Source organism: Mytilus californianus, unplaced genomic scaffold (genome assembly GCF_021869535.1).
Source record: "Mytilus californianus isolate M0D057914Y unplaced genomic scaffold, xbMytCali1.0.p SCAF_3, whole genome shotgun sequence".
NCBI lineage: Eukaryota > Metazoa > Mollusca > Bivalvia > Mytilida > Mytilidae > Mytilus > Mytilus californianus.
The window spans coordinates 6027945-6048454 of NW_026262679.1; the positions used below are offsets into that span (position 1 = coordinate 6027945).

At 31.2% G+C, this 20510-nt stretch overlaps 1 protein-coding gene across 1 annotated transcript in view; it reads right to left on the bottom strand.

The window, feature by feature from the left end:
• The window catches only part of LOC127733882 (attractin-like), a 64973-nt gene continuing 44463 nt past the window's right edge, over positions 1 to 20510 (bottom strand). Inside the window, exons 16-28 of the mRNA XM_052243329.1 lie at positions 20176 to 20367; positions 19546 to 19629; positions 19182 to 19247; positions 17739 to 17832; positions 17194 to 17249; positions 16112 to 16206; positions 15030 to 15099; positions 14463 to 14611; positions 12269 to 12327; positions 11160 to 11238; positions 8712 to 8840; positions 6114 to 6261; positions 1 to 5397 (exon numbers count right to left, since the gene is read on the bottom strand). Of these exons, the coding sequence (XP_052099289.1) occupies positions 5306 to 5397; positions 6114 to 6261; positions 8712 to 8840; positions 11160 to 11238; positions 12269 to 12327; positions 14463 to 14611; positions 15030 to 15099; positions 16112 to 16206; positions 17194 to 17249; positions 17739 to 17832; positions 19182 to 19247; positions 19546 to 19629; positions 20176 to 20367 (1313 nt within the window). The 3' untranslated portion in view covers positions 1 to 5305. The remainder of the gene's footprint in view (positions 5398 to 6113; positions 6262 to 8711; positions 8841 to 11159; positions 11239 to 12268; positions 12328 to 14462; positions 14612 to 15029; positions 15100 to 16111; positions 16207 to 17193; positions 17250 to 17738; positions 17833 to 19181; positions 19248 to 19545; positions 19630 to 20175; positions 20368 to 20510) is intronic.

The window sequence follows — 20510 nt, forward strand, 5'->3', positions numbered from 1 at the left end:
TACTTTTATCACATGTTTATTCATTGTTCACATAATTACAGTTTTTCCAAAAAAAATAATACATATGTATTAAATTCACATTTTTTTTTACAATTATATACATTTTCATTTATCAACAAATAGAGTAAACATCAGATCTTTTCAATCAAAATATGAAGGACAAATTGCTGACTTATGGGACTAGCTAGCATTTCTGGTGTATCTAGTGTACCAAACGCTATGCTTTTACATTACATAATTAATACATTTTGTGAAACCATTCTTAGAATAAATAAATTTAAACAATATCATAAAGCCAAATCAATGACTGATTATTCTAATAAAAAAGAAGATGAATAGAAATATCACAGAGAAAGTCATTACTGTGGTCACATTTAAGACATGCTAACTACATCTTAATATTTAATAATAGTGGATAATTTGATAAATTCATGTTTTTCCATATATTTTTTTTTGCTGCCAGAACTTTGTTTAAAATTGAAGTAAGCATTTATCATATCCAAAAACTAATGACAAATAAATATTGCATAAATATAGATATATTGTCTTAAACTTTTTTGTCTTGGCCCCTGAAATTGCAAAAATACTAAACATATTCATGTACCGTAAGTTGAATGTAAATGTTCCATAAAAGAAATAATTGAACTGCTGTGTATTACTTTTACAAATAAATGGGGAATGTGTCCATGGGACACAGATGATATCCCCACCTGCATATAATGTTATAAAGGGACATAACTCAAGAACTGTAAAAGTGACACTACCCAAATTTTTACTTGATCTGAGTTTTGTGGTAATAAGCATTGTGTAAATGTTTCATAACATTTGCTCGAGGCAAACTTAAGTTAGAGAACGGAAACGAAAAATCCAGCAATTTTTCCATTTGTAAAAGGCATAACTCTAGAACGGTAAAAGTGTCAACACCAAAATTCAAACTTGATCTGTGTTTTTTGGTAATAAGGATTGTGTATAATTTTCATAACATTTGGTTGAGGCAAACTAAAGTTTAATAACGGAAGCAAACCATTTAGCAATTTTTCCATTTGTAAAGGGGCATAACTCTAGAATGGTGAAAGTGACGCCACCAAAATTCAAACTTGATCGGTGTTTTGTGGTAATGAGCATTGTGTATAAGTTTCATAACATTTGGTTGAGGTAAACTTAAGTTAGAGAACGGAAACGAAAAATTCAGCAATTTTTCCATTTGTAAAGGGGCATAACTCTAGAACAGTAAAAGTTACGCTACCAAAATTCAAACTTGATCTGTATTTTGTGGTAATGAGCATTGTGTATAAGCTTCATAACATTTGGTTGAGGCAAACTAAAGTTAGAGAATAAAAACCAATTTTGGGACGAACAAGGGTAAAACTTAATGCCCCCTCCACTACGGCGGGGGCATAAAAATCACAATAGATATGGAAGTCAGAAAAATGTGGTGAGAAAAAACTTAGTTAACTGTCTACAAACTTACAACATTTTAACCAACTACACCTAACTACTAAAAGGTTATGTACATTTTGATTTCTTGCTTAAAAATTATCATTAAAAAGGGGAACAACTGATTAATTCTTGTCAAATATATCACTAAATGACCAGTTCTTCTGTAATAAATTACTAAAAAGGAATTTAAAGATATTTTTGTATTATTTGTTTATATTTAAGCCTATAAACAAAGATAAAACATAATTATTTCAATAATTCCTCTCATTCAACTGTACTGATTTACAAACTTTATTTTTCTCAGTGTTTGTTTCATTTAAAAAAGCTTAATTTCAATATAATTAGAAACTAGAATATGCATTGAAGTTGTCAACCCAAGAAATTAAAGGCAAGATTATGATGGTTTAACTGGTTACAATGAAAACTCTTTCCTTTACTCTGATTATAGTTACAAACACAAAATATGCATTGCACAATCTATGAGAAATTTTTCCTTAAAAGTAGCAAAGGTAATGAATGATCACATATTTTTGTGCAAAAGTGCCGGTACTCTTAAACATCAAATATCTAAACACCAATTGTACAAAATTTCTATTTTTTGGTTTGTTTAAAATACTAATGGAAGCAATAACCCTTGTTTGACTAAAATCTATATGCTACAATTGACAATGCAGTTGACCAACAATTCAGATTCAGTCTTTAAAATCAAATGAAAGTAAAATATAGGTTATGTTGACCAACTGTTGACCTGCAACTTTATTACAAAATTATTAAGGTGATCCTTTCTTTTAAAGTGTGTGAAGTGAGTGATGACACTTCAGGCATGCATGGATGTTGACACAGAAAGTCCTCAAATAGTCCCCTAGTATGTTAAAGCAAACTAAATGTGAATACAATGTGTATATGAAGAGGTATGATCAGAGCTATTTTTAGGTGCATCAATTTGCAAAAATAGTAAAATTCTTCAAGCCTGCAAATAAGTAAGACAAAATTCAATAATTAGATTCTTCTGATATATTGACAAATTACCACCTCTGTGGTCTCGTGTTTGCCTCGAGTGTGGGAGGTCGTGGATTCAAACCCCTGCTGGGTCAAACCAATTACTTTAAAATCTGGCTCAGCATGTCGGTCTTGAACAAAGCAGGGTTAATTTTCAAATTACATTATCATATTCTCGCCCTGAATATAATTTTAATTTGTCGCTGGATGTTAAGCAGCCATCCATCATCATCTTATATTGACCAATCAATCAATGTCTGAGAATGTTTTTTCATAGATCTATAATACTTTTTTTTATTTTTTCTTATTCAAGAAGCCAAAGAGTGGCCTTATCATATCTCATCCTTTGACAAGGTTTTGAAAGACAATGGATACTTAAAATTACAAGTATATACAAAAATAACATTAAAATATAACGACATTGTTTTGTACTGACAGACAGAATCTTATTTTGTTCAACTTGGATCTGATGTAGTTTATAAACTGTTTAAATACCTATTCATTTAACACAATACTTAACACGGCAACAGAGTATAATGTATATGTATGAGCTACTATTTTAAGCTTTGTTGGCTAGTGTATACCATGGATTTTGGGCTTGTTTCTTAGTTACCATTCAACATTAAAAACCGAGTTAAAAATAACAAGTTTCTACATTTTACCAAATATAAAATAAATCAATAAATAAATGATCAGTAAATATGTCACATTATATGATCCTAATTACAGAAATTATACATGCTATAATATTTATATTAAAAATATCAGTTAATGTTTTGATTGACTTTTGCTGCTAATTAATTTCAGTGCTATTTATTTATAATTGATTTTATATGAATAATGTTTATATGAATAATGGTTGAACTATGAACCTTATCTCCTTATATCAGAGATGGTGAATTATATGGGTACTGTTACTACTCAAAATTATGCAAACATATATTTCATTATTATTAGAATGATCTTCGATGTAATAAATTTTAAATTAAAGGATAGGTCTTTTTACAATTTTTTCTTTGCATTTCATATTGATCTTCAGCATATCAAAATCAAAATACAAAATTTGTATATGAAAAAGATGAAAATGAAAATGGTCTTTAAAAAAACTTTCTTAGAATATGAGTTATTGAAAAAGGTAAGTTCCACTTAAAAATCACTTTTCATCTACATTTGGTTTATTGTTATTTACCATAATAAAATAAGTTCTGTGTAGCATGATATTGAAAACTTCTCTTAAAATTAAATGTAAATTTCTAAAGATTCACCTTACCTCAACCTCATTTCATGGATAAGTAAACAAGGTTGACTTTTTGTGGTAAAGTCTGTATCTCAAATACTATAAGCAGTATGTAAGATTACTGACAAAGATCATACAAGTGCAAAATAACCCAATACACAAAAAGAGGATACAAATATTAAACACAGAGAAAACTATATATACAAATATATTTACAAATTATCTTTGCAAAGAAAGATATCTTAATATCACAGATATTGAAAGCACAACAGATGTTCATGTATAAATATAAGTAAAAATCTGCCAATGTGTCAATTTTGGTATATGTACTATCTGAAGCTGCAACTATAATAACTTATTATCTACAAGGTTATTTTTTTAACAAAAAATTAATGTCAATTAATTAGAATGTTTAACAATAATTATTGACAATACTGTTGAATTAAAAATGCCAAAATATCAACTTTACAGCTTTTCTATAAAAGCATGCAAAGCAAACCTTTGATCGACTTGCTTGCTATGTTTGCTTGAATGTTTGTAAACAAAAGGGTAGGCAGAGTTTCAGTCTGTTTAATATATACTGGTATTTGATTGGACAATAAAAATTGACATACAATGTGATACTTAACATTTAAATGAAGTTAATGTTTATTGTCCAATCAAATTCCAGTATATAGTAAACAGACTGAAATAGACTACCTACCTGTTGTTTACAAACATCCAAACAAACATAGCAAGCAAGTTGATCAAAGGTTTGCTTTGCATGCTTTTATAGAAAAGCTGTAACAATATGACAAAAATAAATATTTCCTAATAAAAAAAGATAAATACTGATACTGATGATATTACTATTGTTCAAATTCTCAGTTTATAAAAGATTAATATTTTTATGGATTTTATATTAAACATTTAATAATCTTTGAAGCATGGTCTATAAAATAATAGTGGTGAAGAATATTGGAATTCATTGTATATGTATCTCTGGTCAATCTGACTAAAATACAGCATTCTACTTTTTGTTCTGGTTATTATTTTATCAACCAATGAAATTTCAGTCTTCAAATTTTTGAAGGTGTGTATCATTACGACAAAACCAGAAAATCCTGATAGGTCTTTAAATCAGAAAGTAGAATGGAGAGATGTCAGATTCTTGAATACTAAGTGTGGACACAGGATTTGAATCAGATGGTAGAATTATAATACATTTAAATATTAATAAGCTCATTTATATCCTTAAAGCATTTTAAAATATCTCAATAAACAATCTACTGCAGTTTTGTAGGTAGATCTATAGACATAGTCTTTATGTCAAAGGTTTATTCTCCCTGAGACAGATCAACTATATAAAAAAGCCACCTGATATATTGAGAAAATTGTAATGTGACTGCTTTTGTTTTATCTATATAGCATTTCATACATAGTAAATATTTTAATATGATATGCAAATTAGCACCATTAATTAAAACTTTCCATGACCATAATAGGTCAATCGATTTTTTCCTCAACAAAAATATTTGTAATGAACTCTACTATACTACATACTTATCTAAATACACTATGACAAATGACAATAAATGGAATGGAGACATAACAAAAACAATACATAAGAAATGCACCATGATATGTGTACTATACAGGGTCTGTATGTGAAGAACTAAACGGCTTTTTATATTTGGTTTTCTCTCCTTTTGTGTGCTCCAAACTCTGTTTTCTGTGGTGACCTGTACAGAAAAAGAAATCCAATTAATTATAATCTGCTTAAAAGAATTATAATATGTCTTGTAAAGTAGAAAATTCAATACTGTAAAGTCAGAATTAAGCGAATATATATCAATGAAAATCCTGTACAAGAAATAATCCAAAGTCTTGAAAAAGAATACTGAAAATTAAAATTTGATATGAACTATGACTCTGAAACAATCGCTACTCAGCTATTAAAGCAGAAGCTATTGTAATTAATCAACAAAATCCACATAGTTAATTAAAAACAGGCTATATCACATTCTCTAATTCTTTGGCAATTTAACCCTTTCTTGACCCATTGTATAAAAAAATTTAATCACATGTGGTTGCAGATGATCTCAGAAGATGATTGGCTGAGTTTAAGGGTCATATATAACCTTTATCAGCTCCTTGGATGAATTGAAATGTGCTAATAGGTGTTAGAGAAATTGACAAACTTTGTGGAATGTGGAAGGTACTGGAAGTGGATTTTCGTTCATAAAAAATGAAAATTTATTGATAATCATTAGAGAAACAGATTCTTATACAGTTACTCATGGATTATCGGATTTATCCAATCTTGATAGTTAAATTATCAATTTTAAAAGTCCTCGCCAAGGATGGGACTTTAAAATTAAATAATTTAACTATCTCTATCCGATAAATCTGATAATCCACCGTTACCATGTAAGAATCTATATGTATCTTGTCTTACCCATAGTTATTAAAGAACTGGCTATTGCCACACCAGAACTACCACTAGGTGTGAGGTCTTCGTCCCCAGTGGGTAATAATACTATTAACGATAAAATTGCTGCTTTATGTCCACTCAAAGGTTGTATAGCAACTGGTTTTGTTCCTCCCTACAAAAGAATTACAAGTTTAGTGTTTTAAATTCTGTACTTCAGAGACTTCTATACTACATGAAGAACAAAATAACAACCTTAATAAAATGATTCGCTGAGCGCAGCCTGATACGACCACAGAGGTCGAACCCTGAACAGTTGTGGCAAATTTGGACACAATATTCAAGCTTGATACTGTCTGAATTTGGATTGTGATCAAATTTTTGACATAATATAGGTTTCTGACACAAAATAAATGTGGTCAAAGATCTTATACATCCATTGCGCAATACTGTGCAATTGAAGATTTCTTCTTTAAACTTTTCAAAATTCGAAATTTTAAAAATTTTGAAAAAAAAATATGAATCCCTTTAAAAAAATTGGGAACCCCCTCCCATCTTTTTGAACCCCCCCTTGGAGCAATAACCCCAAAACTCAATCCCAGCCTTTCCTTTGTAGTATGGAACCTTGTACATAGTACAATTTCAGAGAGATCCATACACTTACACACATGTTATTGTCTGGAAACTAGAAAAATGCTTGTTTTTGGCCCTTTTTTGGCCCCTAATTCCTACATGTTTGGGACAATTAACCCCAAACTCAATTCCATCCTTCCCTTTGTTATATGGAACCTTGTGGTACAATGTCAGAGAGATCCATACACTTACACACAAGTTATTGTCTGGAAACTAGAAAACTGCTTGTTTTTGGCCCCTTTTTGGCCCTTAATTCCTAAACTGTTGGCCCCCATAACCCCTAAAATGAATCCCAACCTTCTACTTGTGGTAGTAAACATTGTGGTACATTTACAGAGCAATCGAAATACTTATACACAAGTTATTATCCTGAAACTAGAAAAATGCTTGTTTTGGGCCCCTTATTCCTAAACGGTTGGGACCATCATCCCCAAAATCAATCCCAACCTTCCTTTTGTGGTATTGAACCTTCTTACAACATTTCATAGAGATCCATTCACTTAAACTAAAGGTTATTGTCCGGAAACCAATGTGTCTTCGGAAGACGACGCAGACGACGACATCATACCATCATACGATCCCCAAAAATTTTTGCGGCCGTATAAAAACACAATGTATAGCTAGTCTAAGCAATATCATCATTTACTTCAATATTTATGATTTACGTTGTTTGAAAGAGTGTTTACTGAAATGTCTCACCTGTTCAACTGATTATAACAGAATTTTATTTTGAAAGTCTTTATGATAATGTTCTTAATACAGGTATAGCAGTAAACATTATTAATGATCCATGAAAATAGTCAAGGTCAGGTGTCAGACAGACATGTACACCTTACCATCATTCCATACACCCAATATATTTGACTTATTACTTATTGTACCTGAAAAACATGTATACCTAACAATCTTTTTAAGTACTAGATATAGTCATCTTATTACTACTCAGTTTTTTTAAGTGGTCATTGAACCATGAAAATGAGGTAAGGGACAATAGACTTATGCCCGACATTACCCTAAGACCACAAGGCATCTATATATCTTTAAACTCTTCTACCATCTAAAATATGAAGCTTTATACAAAGGGTTAACAATACCACCACTGGATAAGAATGCCTATGTTTTGCATTGGATTTCCTCGCAGGTGAGACAGAAAATATGGAAATAAACTGTTGACACAGAGATATGTCTTGCCTATCGGCATAAAATTCAGAAAAGACAATCTGATGGACAGCAACATTGCTTATTGATTCAGTCATTGGACCATTATCTAGTGGACAGGACCTGAAAATGGTCAACAGACTGAAATGTACAGACAGTAATGTAACTTTATAGAAAATATCGTTGTTTACTGTAAGTAGTTCCTACCAATATAAAAACTTAACATTGAAAATTGCTAATTAATTCAAAGTCACTGGACCATGTCCTAGGGGGCAGGGCCTCAAAATAGTCATCAAACTGATATGTACTAATAATAATGCGACTTCATACAAAATATCATTGATCTATCATAAGTAGATCCTATCAAACTGACTTAAGCAGAAAACTTAACAATTGTTGACGCAGGAGCCGTAGCCGGAAAAGCAATCCCTATGTCTCGCAGGCGTGACAAAAACTTAAAACTTCTATTGAATAAATATTTAGTTTTTTTTTTTCTAAATGCCACCACCATTATTACATTTAAATATAAAATGCTTGACTTTTTACTGTGCCTACAGAAAAAAAATGGCTTCTTTCATATATAATTTCAAAACTGTTGTTTAATCTAGAAGGATTTATTAAATGATCAATTGTATAAAGTTTTTAAATATTGCAAGAAACAACTACCATAAACCAAAACTTGAACCCAATACAGGAACAGTCAAGCAGAAAGATTTACAGCTGGGAAAATGGATGCACAGACTGGAAAATATAATGCTCCCCTGCTACCGTAGTCAGGGTATAACATGAAGAAACTTGTCCAATAGATGTCAAACTAAGTTCATTTTTATTTACCTTTTTCCGCTTTCTTAAATCTACAGAATTTGTTTCTTTCTTCTCTGCCAGATCTAATTTTCTATCAATTTCTACGGTAACAGAAGCAAAAGGTCGACTTGCCATTTCTTCCATCTCAACCATCATTCTCTATAAAAAAAAAAATCTTTTTAATTTTTATCAAAATTAATGTAGTTATTTTTCTATTAAATTATATCTCAATGTATAAAAAACTACAGTTCTTAAACATGTAACAGTTTTGCACAGCCAACAGATGACCCCACTCGAGGGGAAATTCTAACATGATCACCATTTTAGGGTAGATAGTTATGCTATAAAGAAAAGGTCCTAGATAAAGATTAAATGATCCAAGGTCATAATGAAAGGCCACTAGTGTGTATCATTACCATTTTGAAGAGCCTAGCTTCAGAATAGTGATCAGACAGGTGATTGACATTGCCTATGAAAGGCCACTAGTATGTATCATTACCATTTTGAAGAGCCTAGCTTTAGAATAGTGATCAGATAGGTGATTGACATTGCCTATGAAAATAGTGATAAACAGATTATCTATGGTCTTTCAACTCGTGGAAGTTTCTTGATTCCATCTCAGAGTTGTCACCCTTCTGTGAGATTACAGATAAAATATGAAAACATAATAAACATAGTAAAACATAGTATAAAGAGTTCTTAGTTAAATATTGAATATAAAATCAACTTGATAACATATTTGTTTTTCGTTTATAGTGGTGTAAAACAAGAGTGCACACGCTGAAATGTCTCGCCTTCTTTACTAATCATTGATATTATGTTGATAGTCCTAAATATAAAGCTTTATTACAACTGTCACATAAACTTAACATTAACCAAGTAAACTAAACATTGACCAATGAACCATGAAAATAAGGTCAAGGTCAGATGAACCATGCTAGGCAGGCATGTACAGCTAACAATTCTTCCATACAACAAATATAGTTGACCTATTGCTTATAGTTTAAGAAAAACAGACAAAAACACAAAAACTTAACACTGAGCAATGAACCTTGAAAATGAGGTCAAGGTCAAATAAAACCTGCGTGACTGACATATAGATCATAAAATATTTCCATACACCAAATATAGTTGAACTATTGCATATAGTATTAGAAAAAAAGACAAAAACTCAAAAACTTAACTTTGACCACTGAACCATGAAAATGAGGTCAAGGTCAGATGACACCTGCCAGCTAGACATGTACACCTTACAATCATTCCATACACCAAATATAGTTGAACTATTGCATATAGTATTAGAAAAAAAGACAAAAACTCAAAAACTTAACTTTGACCACTGAACCATGAAAATGAGGTCAAGGTCAGATGACACCTGCCAGCTAGACATGTACACCTTACAATCATTCCATACACCAAATATAGAAGACCTATTGCATACAGTATAAGAAAAACAGACCAAAACACAAAAACTTAACTATAACCACTGAACCATGAAAATGAGGTCAAGGTCAGATGACACCTGCCAGCTAGACATGTACACCTTACAATCATTCCATACACCAAATATAGAAGACCTATTGCATACAGTATAAGAAAAACAGACCAAAACACAAAAACTTAACTATAACCACTGAACCATGAAAATGAGGTCAAGGTCAGATGACACCTGCCAGTTGGACATGTACACCTTACAGTCCTTCCATACACCGAATATACTAGACCTATTGCTTATAGTATCTGAGATATGGACTTGACCACCAAAACTTAACCTTGTTCACTGATCCATGAAATGAGGTCGAGGTCAAGTGAAAACTGTCTGACGGGCATGAGGACCTTGCAAGGTACGCACATACCAAATATAGTTATCCTATTACTTATAATAAGAGAGAATTTAACATTACAAAAAATCTGAACTTTTTTTTCAAGTAGTCACTGAACCATGAAAATGAGGTCAAGGACATTGGACATGTGACTGACGGAAACTTCGTAACATGAGGCATCCATATAGAAAGTATGAAGCATCCAGGTCTTCCATCTTCTAAAATATAAAGCTTTTAAGAAGTTAGCTAACGCCGCCGCCGGATCGCTATCCCTATGTCGAGCTTTCTGCGACAAAAGTCGCAGGCTCGACAAAAATCAGGCCGTTACTTTCACTTTTTGATTGTTTTACCTTTGTCATTGGGGGTCATTTATATCTTGCTATGGGGTATGGGTTTTGCTCATTGTTGAAGGTCATACAGTGACCTTTAGTTGATAAACTTTTATGTAATTTGGTGAAGAGTTGTCTCATAGGCAATCATCAACCTTTTTTTTTTTTGTATTGATAAAGTCATAAAATAATCTGAAATGGTAATTGTAAAAGATGATGTTTCAATGCTCCAGCCTCCTAGTATTCAATACACAAGACTTTGAGTAGTAAACCATGAATAAAGCAACAATTGATTCATATCATTTCTTATAATTTATACAACCTACCTGTCTCCTTCTGTATAAATCATATTTATGTTTGATTTTATATAATACTGCTGCTATGATAAGTAATGATAGAAAACAGCTGAAAAATATAGATAAAAAATCAGTATAAGATCTATCCATATATTAATCTTCATAATAACGTATCCGTAAAGGCAAATTAACATTTCAGAAATGATTTTAAGTGATTTTTACTTCTTATAAAATATAAACCTATAGGAAGAAAATACAAATTTAAATTCATTCCTTATTCAAATGAAAGTTGTACAATTTCAACAATTATCATGCCATGTAAGTATTGAATGAAACCTTTTATTGCAGATTTTTCTTTTGTGTTAATTCATAGACAACAAAATTTCAAATAGAAGAAGACTTTGTGATAATGTTCCTATCCCCTATTTGAAGTTTATTAGTCTTCCTTTTAATTTGTCCTTATTTGTTAATAAAATTAGAAAGTATTAAGAAATAAAGGTTCCAACTTCTTTAGGCCTTAGGTGATTGGCTATTCTTCAAGGTCCAGTTTGTCACAAAGCTCCTCAAGTATTTATGTATCCTGGACTTTCAATTTTTTGGTTTTGAGTGTTCCTGATGAAGACTTATCCAGAAAAGTGTATCAGACATACCAAGTGTTCCTGATGAAGACTTATCCAGAAAAGTGTATCAGACATACCAAGTGTTCCTGATGAAGACTTATCCAGAAAAGTGTATCAGACATACCAAATGTTCCTGATGAAGACATATCCAGAAAAGTGTATCAGACATACCAAGTGTTCCTGATGAAGACTTATCCAGAAAAGTGTATCAGACATACCAAGTGTTCCTGATGAAGACTTATCCAGAAAAGTGAATCAGACATACCAAGTGTTCCTGATGAAGACTTATCCAGAAAAGTGTATCAGACATACCAAGCATATAAGACGTTATTTTTTACTTCATATTGAGCATATCTGCAAAATCAAAAGATATCCTACATAAAATACACCGTCATCATATTCTATTCTTTTTTTTCTTGTGAAACAATTGAGTTATTCACCAAATTTTGTAAGTCGTCCTCTACTCTCTTTTAAAACTTTTTTTCAATGTGTATATTTATCCAACAATGATAAACTCACCTAAAGAATGTTACAAAGAAATGAACTAAATCAATCTTGGGAAACTGTGAGAAGGAAATCTGAAAATATAAACGCATAGACAGTGTAAGAAGTGTAAGCATCTTTCTATTTTATTGTATTGAATGTGATTAGATGGCTTCCCAGTTTACTATATGGCAGAATTACAGAGGATTATGTTTAATTTGATACCAACTTGTCTTCATTAGTGAGTGTTGATTTAAAGCTTGAGATATAGAATGGTGATTGTCTTCATAAGCTGTGATTTTAAGCTCATATTCAATTGCAAGCAACATACAAGAAAGTGACTGTTCGTCTTAAGTCAGTAAAAAATTCAAGGAAGAACTTACAAATATTGGAATTAATATTACTTCAAAATTAAGTAAAACAGTGTTAAAGCTTGAGATAGTATGGATGATTAACTTTCCCTAAGGATAGCTTGTACATGATGTTATGTTCTTGTCTCATTTGGGATCACATATTTTTATTCATATTTCATGTTTTAGACAAAAATAAGTGTCAACCACATATAAAAACATATTTCCTCTGTTCAACTGACCTGAAAAGTATTTTTATAAACCTTGTAGAAAAATATAATTTCAACATATATTTGATAACTTTTTCAGTATTAAATATTACCGATGAGTCAAAATTTAGTAGAATAAGTTTTATGGACTTTGTAAAAAAGAATTGCTGTCAAGTGTGGGAATTTTTAGACCTATGGAACATAGGAATTTTTAGACCTGTGGACCCGACCCGCAGGTCTATCTCAGAATGTTATGTATTATCTTTGCCCTTGTTTGATGAACAACTACCCAATATTAAATCTTTATCACTTCTTAATTAGTGTCACAAGCATATTTCCAAGTCAGATAATAGACAGTAGAACTAACTTTATGTCCTAATCTATGCTCATTTTAACATGTTCAGGAGTAGTAGTGTATACAAAAACTATATTAGAATTTAACATCTATTTTAGAACTTACCTGAAGCCAAGAGCACTTCATATTAGAATTTAACATCTATTTTAGAACTTACCTGAAGCCAAGAGCACTTCATATTAGAATTTAACATCTATTTGAGATTTTAGAACCTACCTGAAGCCAAGAGCACTTCATACTAGAATTTAACATCTATTTTAGAACTTACCTGAAGCCAAGAGCACTTCATATTAGAATTTAACATCTATTTGAGATTTTAGAACTTACCTGAAGCCAAGAGCACTTCATACTAGAATTTAACATCTATTTTAGAACTTACCTGAAGCTAAGAGCACTTCATATTAGAATTTCACATCTATTTGAGATTTTAGCACCTACCTGGAGCCAAGACAACTTCATATTAGAATTTAACATCTATTTGAGATTTTAGAACTTACCTGAAGCCAAGAGCACTTCATATTAGAATTTAACATCTATTTGAGATTTTAGAACTTACCTGAAGCCAAGAGCACCTCATATTAGAATTTTACATCTATTTGAGATTTTAGAACTTACCTGAAGCCAAGAGCACTTCATACTAGAATTTAACATCTATTTTAGAACTTACCTGAAGCCAAGAGCATTTCATATTAGAATTTAACATCTATTTGAGATTTTAGAACTTACCTGAAGCCAAGAGCACTTCATACTAGAATTTAACATCTATTTGAGATTTTAGAACCTACCTAAAGCCAAGAGCACTTCATATTAGAATTTAACATCTATTTGAGATTTTAGCACCTACCTGGAGTCAAGAGCACTTCATATTAGAATTTAACATCTATTTGAGATTTTAGCACCTACCTGAAGCCAAGAGCACTTCATATTAGAAGTTAACATCTATTTGAGATTTTAGAACCTACCTGAAGCCAAGAGCACTTCATATTAGAATTTAACATCTTTTTGAGATTTTAGAACTTACCTGGAGCCAAGAGCACTTCATATTAGAATTTAACATCTATTTGAGATTTTAGAACCTACCTGGAGCCAAGAGCACTTCATATTAGAATTTAACATCTATTTGAGATTTTAGAACCTACCTGGAGCCAAGAGCACTACATATTAGAATTTAACATCTATTTGATATTTAAGAACCTACCTGAAGCCAAGAGCACTTCATATTAGAAGTTAACATCTATTTGAGATTTTAGAACCTACCTGAAGCCAAGAGCACTTCATATTAGAATTTAACATCTTTTTGAGATTTTAGAACTTACCTGAAGCCAAAATGGAGTATGAAATCCGTATACATAAACAAGGAATGTTGTATTTTCTTTCTCTCCAAATGAAAAGTCACCATGTTCAAATTTGGTACGGAAATATGTACAAGGATAAGCTTCATATAACTTCTCAACTCTATTATTTCCTAAAAATTAAACAAATTGTATTTTGATATAAAACTGAAGAACTGCATTACTTAACATTAACAAGTTTCAATAAATATGTATTGTACAAGTCACTAGTACACTGTGTAACTAATAATCTTGTTGACATATTTGTTACTTGAATGCTTTGTGTGAAGGTGTAATTGATGCTTTTATCTGACAGTCTGTTATTATTCACCCGGAGGATTGAGGCAGGTTTAATGTTTAGATTCTTTTATTTAAATTATCCAATGTTATATCCGCAAAGTTTCAATATTATGATTATTTTTTTCATCAAATATTTTACAACTGATCCTTGAAACAGAAATTCAAAATTTATTTACAACAAAAAAAGGAAAGACTTTCAACTAAATTTTTATTTTAAAACATATTATGATCAATTGGTCTGGTCCAACTTACTTGTTCTTACTGAGATATTTAGATATGATTCTCCAGAACAGTTCACTTTAAAATCTACATCTCTGTCAGACTGTAAACAAATAAAATAGCATTGCATTAGTCTGTAATGAAACATATCAATCATATTAATGAACAGTAGTTTGGATATAATACAGTTTAAACTTATTTTGGGTTTTTAAATGACTCTTACTAATAGTTCTAATAATTAAAGTCAATAAATTATATTTATAAATTGTTTTCCAAAAAATTTCAATATTTTACCATGACTCATAACTGCCAACCCTCCCGTTTTGAGCAGGAGACTCCCGCTCATACGGCGAAATTCCTGAAATCTCCCGCTTGCCGGTCCACTCCCGCGCAGGAGTATAGAATCTCCCGCGTTCGGATATTTTAACCCCGAATGACCTGCATTAGTAATTCTCTGGCTAAATAAACAATCGGCGATCTTTTGAAAACTTTGGTCAGTAGTTTTTATGTTCAATTTATAAGTAATTGAAATTCATTTCTGCTATGTCAACTCCAACAAAATAGAGGTCTTTGTCTGGACCAATCGGCAGTGTGAAAAGAAGAATGGATAACTGCAAATCGAAATGTCAAGCAGACTGAATGAAAGATTTTTAATTTTTACGACCAAGTTCACTGATACTTGGCAATGAATCTTCATTTTGCACATTATGTTCAATCAATTTTTCAGTTTCTTCTGGTGGTCTGTACGACGTTTGAAAGCATGCTTAGTTTGGGTCTCACAACAAAATCAAAATATGGAATGTTATGAGTCTCCGAGGTATTGAAAAAGGCAAAAAAAAAACACACCTTGTATAGATTATAACCATGAATTGAAGAAATAAAGTATATCTATTAACTCTTATTGGTGTTTTGTAGATGAATAAATAAACAGGTCATATATTTAACTTAAAAATGTCGTTTGCGCAAAATCTCCCCCTCAGCTGTCATAACTGAGGGGGAGATCTCCCTCTTTGAAGGTTTCAGAGGTTGGCAGGTATGCCATGACTTCATCTTTTAAATTTCAAGAAATGATAAAAACAATTACAACTTCTATTACTTTTATCAGCAATACTTACTGCTTGTGGTATGTTCATAAAATTGATCTGTGTGTAAAATCTGTCATCTTTCTTTGATAAATTAAAGGTAAACTGATAGTCTGTAACCAGGTGATCTAAAATAAGAGATAAATAATTATATTACTTTACAAATATATTTATCCGTCTCATAATTTTTCTTATAAAAATATCAACAAAGATATATCAAAGATTTATTTTCATTGATAAATGTAATTGTACAATAACTGTTCCATGCTGTATTGATTTATTGATAAATGTAACTTTACAATAACTTTCCATGCTGTATTGATTCATTGATAAATGTAACTTTATAATAACTTCCCATGCTGTATTGATTTATTGATAAATGTAACTTTACAATAACTTTTCATGCTGTATTGATTTATTGATTAATGTAATTGTACAATAACTTTCCATGCTGTATTGATTCATTGATTAATGTAATTGTACAATAACTTTTCCATGCTGTATTGATTCATTGATAAATGTAATTGTACAATAACTTTTCCATGCTGTATTGATTTATTGATAAATTTAATTGTACAATAACTTTTTTCATACTGTATTGATTTATTGATAAATGTAACTTTACAATAACTTTTCATGCTGTATTGATTTATTGATTAATGTAATTGTACAATAACTTTCCATGCTGTATTGATTCATTGATAAATGTAATTGTACAATAACTTTTTCATACTATTGATTTATTGATAAATGTAACTTTACAATAACTTTTCATGCTGTATTGATTCATTGATTAATGTAATTGTACAATAACTTTTTCATGATTCATTGATAAATGTAATTGTACAATAACTTTTCATACTATTGATTTATTGATAAATGTAACTTTACAATAACTTTTCATGCTGAATTGATTTATTGATTAATGTAATTGTACAATAACTTTCCATGCTGTATTGATTCATTGATTAATGTAATTGTACAATAACTTTTCCATGCTGTATTGATTCATTGATTAATGTTATTGTATAATAACTTTTTCATGCTGTATTGATTCATTGATAAATGTTCTTGTGCAATAACTTTTTCATATTTTCAACATAAAAAAAACTTACAGAAACAGGTGCCTCCTTTTTTTGGATCTCCAAAATATTTATGAGATTCATCACACCTACAAAATTATAAATTACATAACACAGTCGACGAAAGTTTAACTATAACACATTCTTTGTTTTGAGTCATTTAAGATGCACATCAGCCTTTCTTAGTACTAAGTGTTCAATGAAACTTCTGTGATAATGTTCTGTGTTCATATGTACAAATGAAAATCAACCGGGTATCATTTATTAATTAGATTAAAATGCAGGCCTTTATTTTTCTTGTTTGAATTGATTTACATTTGTAATGTCTGGGCCTTTTATAGCTTGCTATGGAGAATGGGTTTTGCTCATTGTTGAAGGCTGTATGATGACTTGCAAACTTCTACCTCATTTGGTCTCTGGTGGTCAGTTGTTTTATTGGAAATCATACCACATCTTCTTATTTTCATATGAAAAAACAATCAGGTACCGCAAGTTAGAAGGTCTTACGACTAAAATATAATTCACTAATTTTTCATACTTGTCTGCATTCACACCTCCAATTCTAGTAACAAACTTACTTGTCACATTTATCACCTATCACACCTCGAGTTCTACAGTTACATCCTCCAGTACTTCTGTCACATGAATCTGCCTGCTCATTGCATTCACATCCTACAAGTATATAAGGATAATTATTATGCAAAATTGAACCTAAACAATAATCTAGATGTGAATCTTCCATGGTAGACATGTGTCACAAGCAATCCTTTTTGAATCAAATTAAGATAAAGTACCCAAAAAACTTTAAATAAATGAAGAATGTGTCCATCAGACTCAGATGCCCCACTTGAAAATATATACGGCAAATTCAGCAATTTTTACGTTTATAAAGGGACATAACTCTAGAACAATGAAAGTAACGCAACCCAAATTAGAACTTGATCTGTGTTTGGTAGTAATAACATATTTTCTGTCAGTATCTTTAAAAATCATAACGTTACTTTCCACCTGATGAGTTAATAAAATTGAGAATGGAAATGGGGAATGTGTCAAAGAGACAACAACCCGACCATAGAGCAGACAACAGCTGAAGGCCACCAATGGGTCTTCAATGCAGCGAGAAACTCCCCCCCCAGGAGGCGTCCTTCAGCTGGCCCCTAAACAAATAAGTATACTAGTTCAGTGATAATGGACGTCATATTAAACTCCAAATTATACACAGGAAACTATATTAAAAATGATACAAGACTAACAAAGGCCAGAGGCTCCTGACTTGGGATAGGCGCAAAAATGCGGCGGGGTTAAACATGTTTTTGAGATCTCATCCCTCCCTCTATTCCTCTAGCCAATGTAGAAAAAACAAATGCACAACAGTACGCACAGTAAAACTCAGTATAAGAGAAGTCCGAGTCCGATGTCAGAATAGGAAACAAAAGAAAATAAACAAAATGACAATAATACATAAATAACAACATACTACTAGCAGTTACTGACATGCCAGCCTTTTTTCAACTGATTTTTATAGTTCGTTCTTATGTTGTTCTGTTACACCATTGTCCCAGGTTAGGGGGAGGGTTGGGATCCCGCTAACATGTTTAACCCCCCAACATTCTGTATGTATGTGCCTGTCCCAAGTCAGGAGCCTGTAATTCAGTGGTTGTCATTTGCTGCTGTGTTACATATTTGTTTTTCGTTCATTTTTTTTTACATAAATTAGGCCGTTAGTTTTCTCGTTTGAATTGTTTTACATTTGTCATTTCGGGGCCTTTTATAGCTGACTATGCATTATGGGCTTTGCCATTGTTGAAGGACGTACGGTGACCTATAGTTGTTAAATTCTGTGTCATTTGGTCTCTTGTGAAGAGTTGTCTCATTGGCAATCATACCACATCTTCTTTTTCATATTCCTATGTTTTCAAAAAGAATAGAATACCTACGTTTACAAATGCCTCCATTGACAGGATTCACATAATATTCTTAACTATATTTCTACAGATGTTTATAAAGTATAGAATACCTACGTTTACATATGCCTCCATTGACAGGTTTCCCATGATAGCCTTCTTTACAGTGTTCACAATGGTCACCTACAAACAAAAGGATACACAGTAAACCACTAAAGTGCTTCTTTTATCTCATGTTATGGTCTCTATATTTTCCTTTCTTTAAAAAAATACAAGCTTATACATTAATATTAAAAAAAACAGTTATGTTAGATAAGATGTTCTTAGCAACATTACTTTCCTCATTTTAAAACTAATTACTGAAAGGCTTTATATAGTACTTTACAGATAAAGGCAAAAAATACTCAAATTTAACTGAGATCAATTCTTTTTTACATCACTCTATTCACATACCTATGTTAGTTTTCCTTCCAAGTCTTACCTTCAGTCATGTTTTTACATTCCACACAAAGTTCTGTTTTACCCGTTGTATTTGAACAGATACTGTGACCATTACACTGACACTCTGTAAAATTAAACATTCACATCTTTATATTCACTGTTCTTTGGACTTAATAAGTTACCAGCAACTGAAAATCAGTTTAGTTTTCAATAAATTTTTAGACCTGATCATTTTCATATTATGTTTGCTACTGCTATACCATCTGCAACACAAAAAGTTCACTGCAGCATATTTACTTTGATAACATCTGTATGATATCTAAGTAGTGTACTTGAGTCTATTAAATTTGTTTCTTATTTTAAGTTTATATCATGTCATTGAAAACAAATTTTGTTCAAGCCTATTCAACAAAATCCCAGCACCTGTTTCGTTCATTGTTTTTTTAAATATTTATTGAAATTTATTATATATAAGGTTTAATTTCAAATACTTTTGAACCATCATGTTGTTTGCTATATATATGTGTATCTTGTTTTCGAGTGACAGATTTATAAATTTTTCAAAACATCTTTTGGAATCCCATATTTGACATCTATATATAATTGTACTATTCTATTGTTATTATCTCTTTTTCAATAATAAATATGGTTTAAACTCAACAAAACTTACCAGGACACCCAATAAAGAACCATCTATTTTTGTCACATGACCCTAGATCTATCTGTGATTGGTTATTTACAGGACCCTGAAGACCTCCTTCCATACATTTCCCTAGACCAGTATTAGTTTTATCATTACACCATCCACACTTAGGATTAGCTTGGCACTCGTCACAAGTGTGTAGATCTGAACACCTGGTGGCTGTAAAATTCATTCAAAACAAATACATATACAGTGAAATAACAAAAGGATGTTTGTTTCAGAAACAGACAATTTTTCTATTTCTATTTAATTATATACATTTTTGTGGTGCATAACTTCTATATGTGTGAACTCTTTCAGAG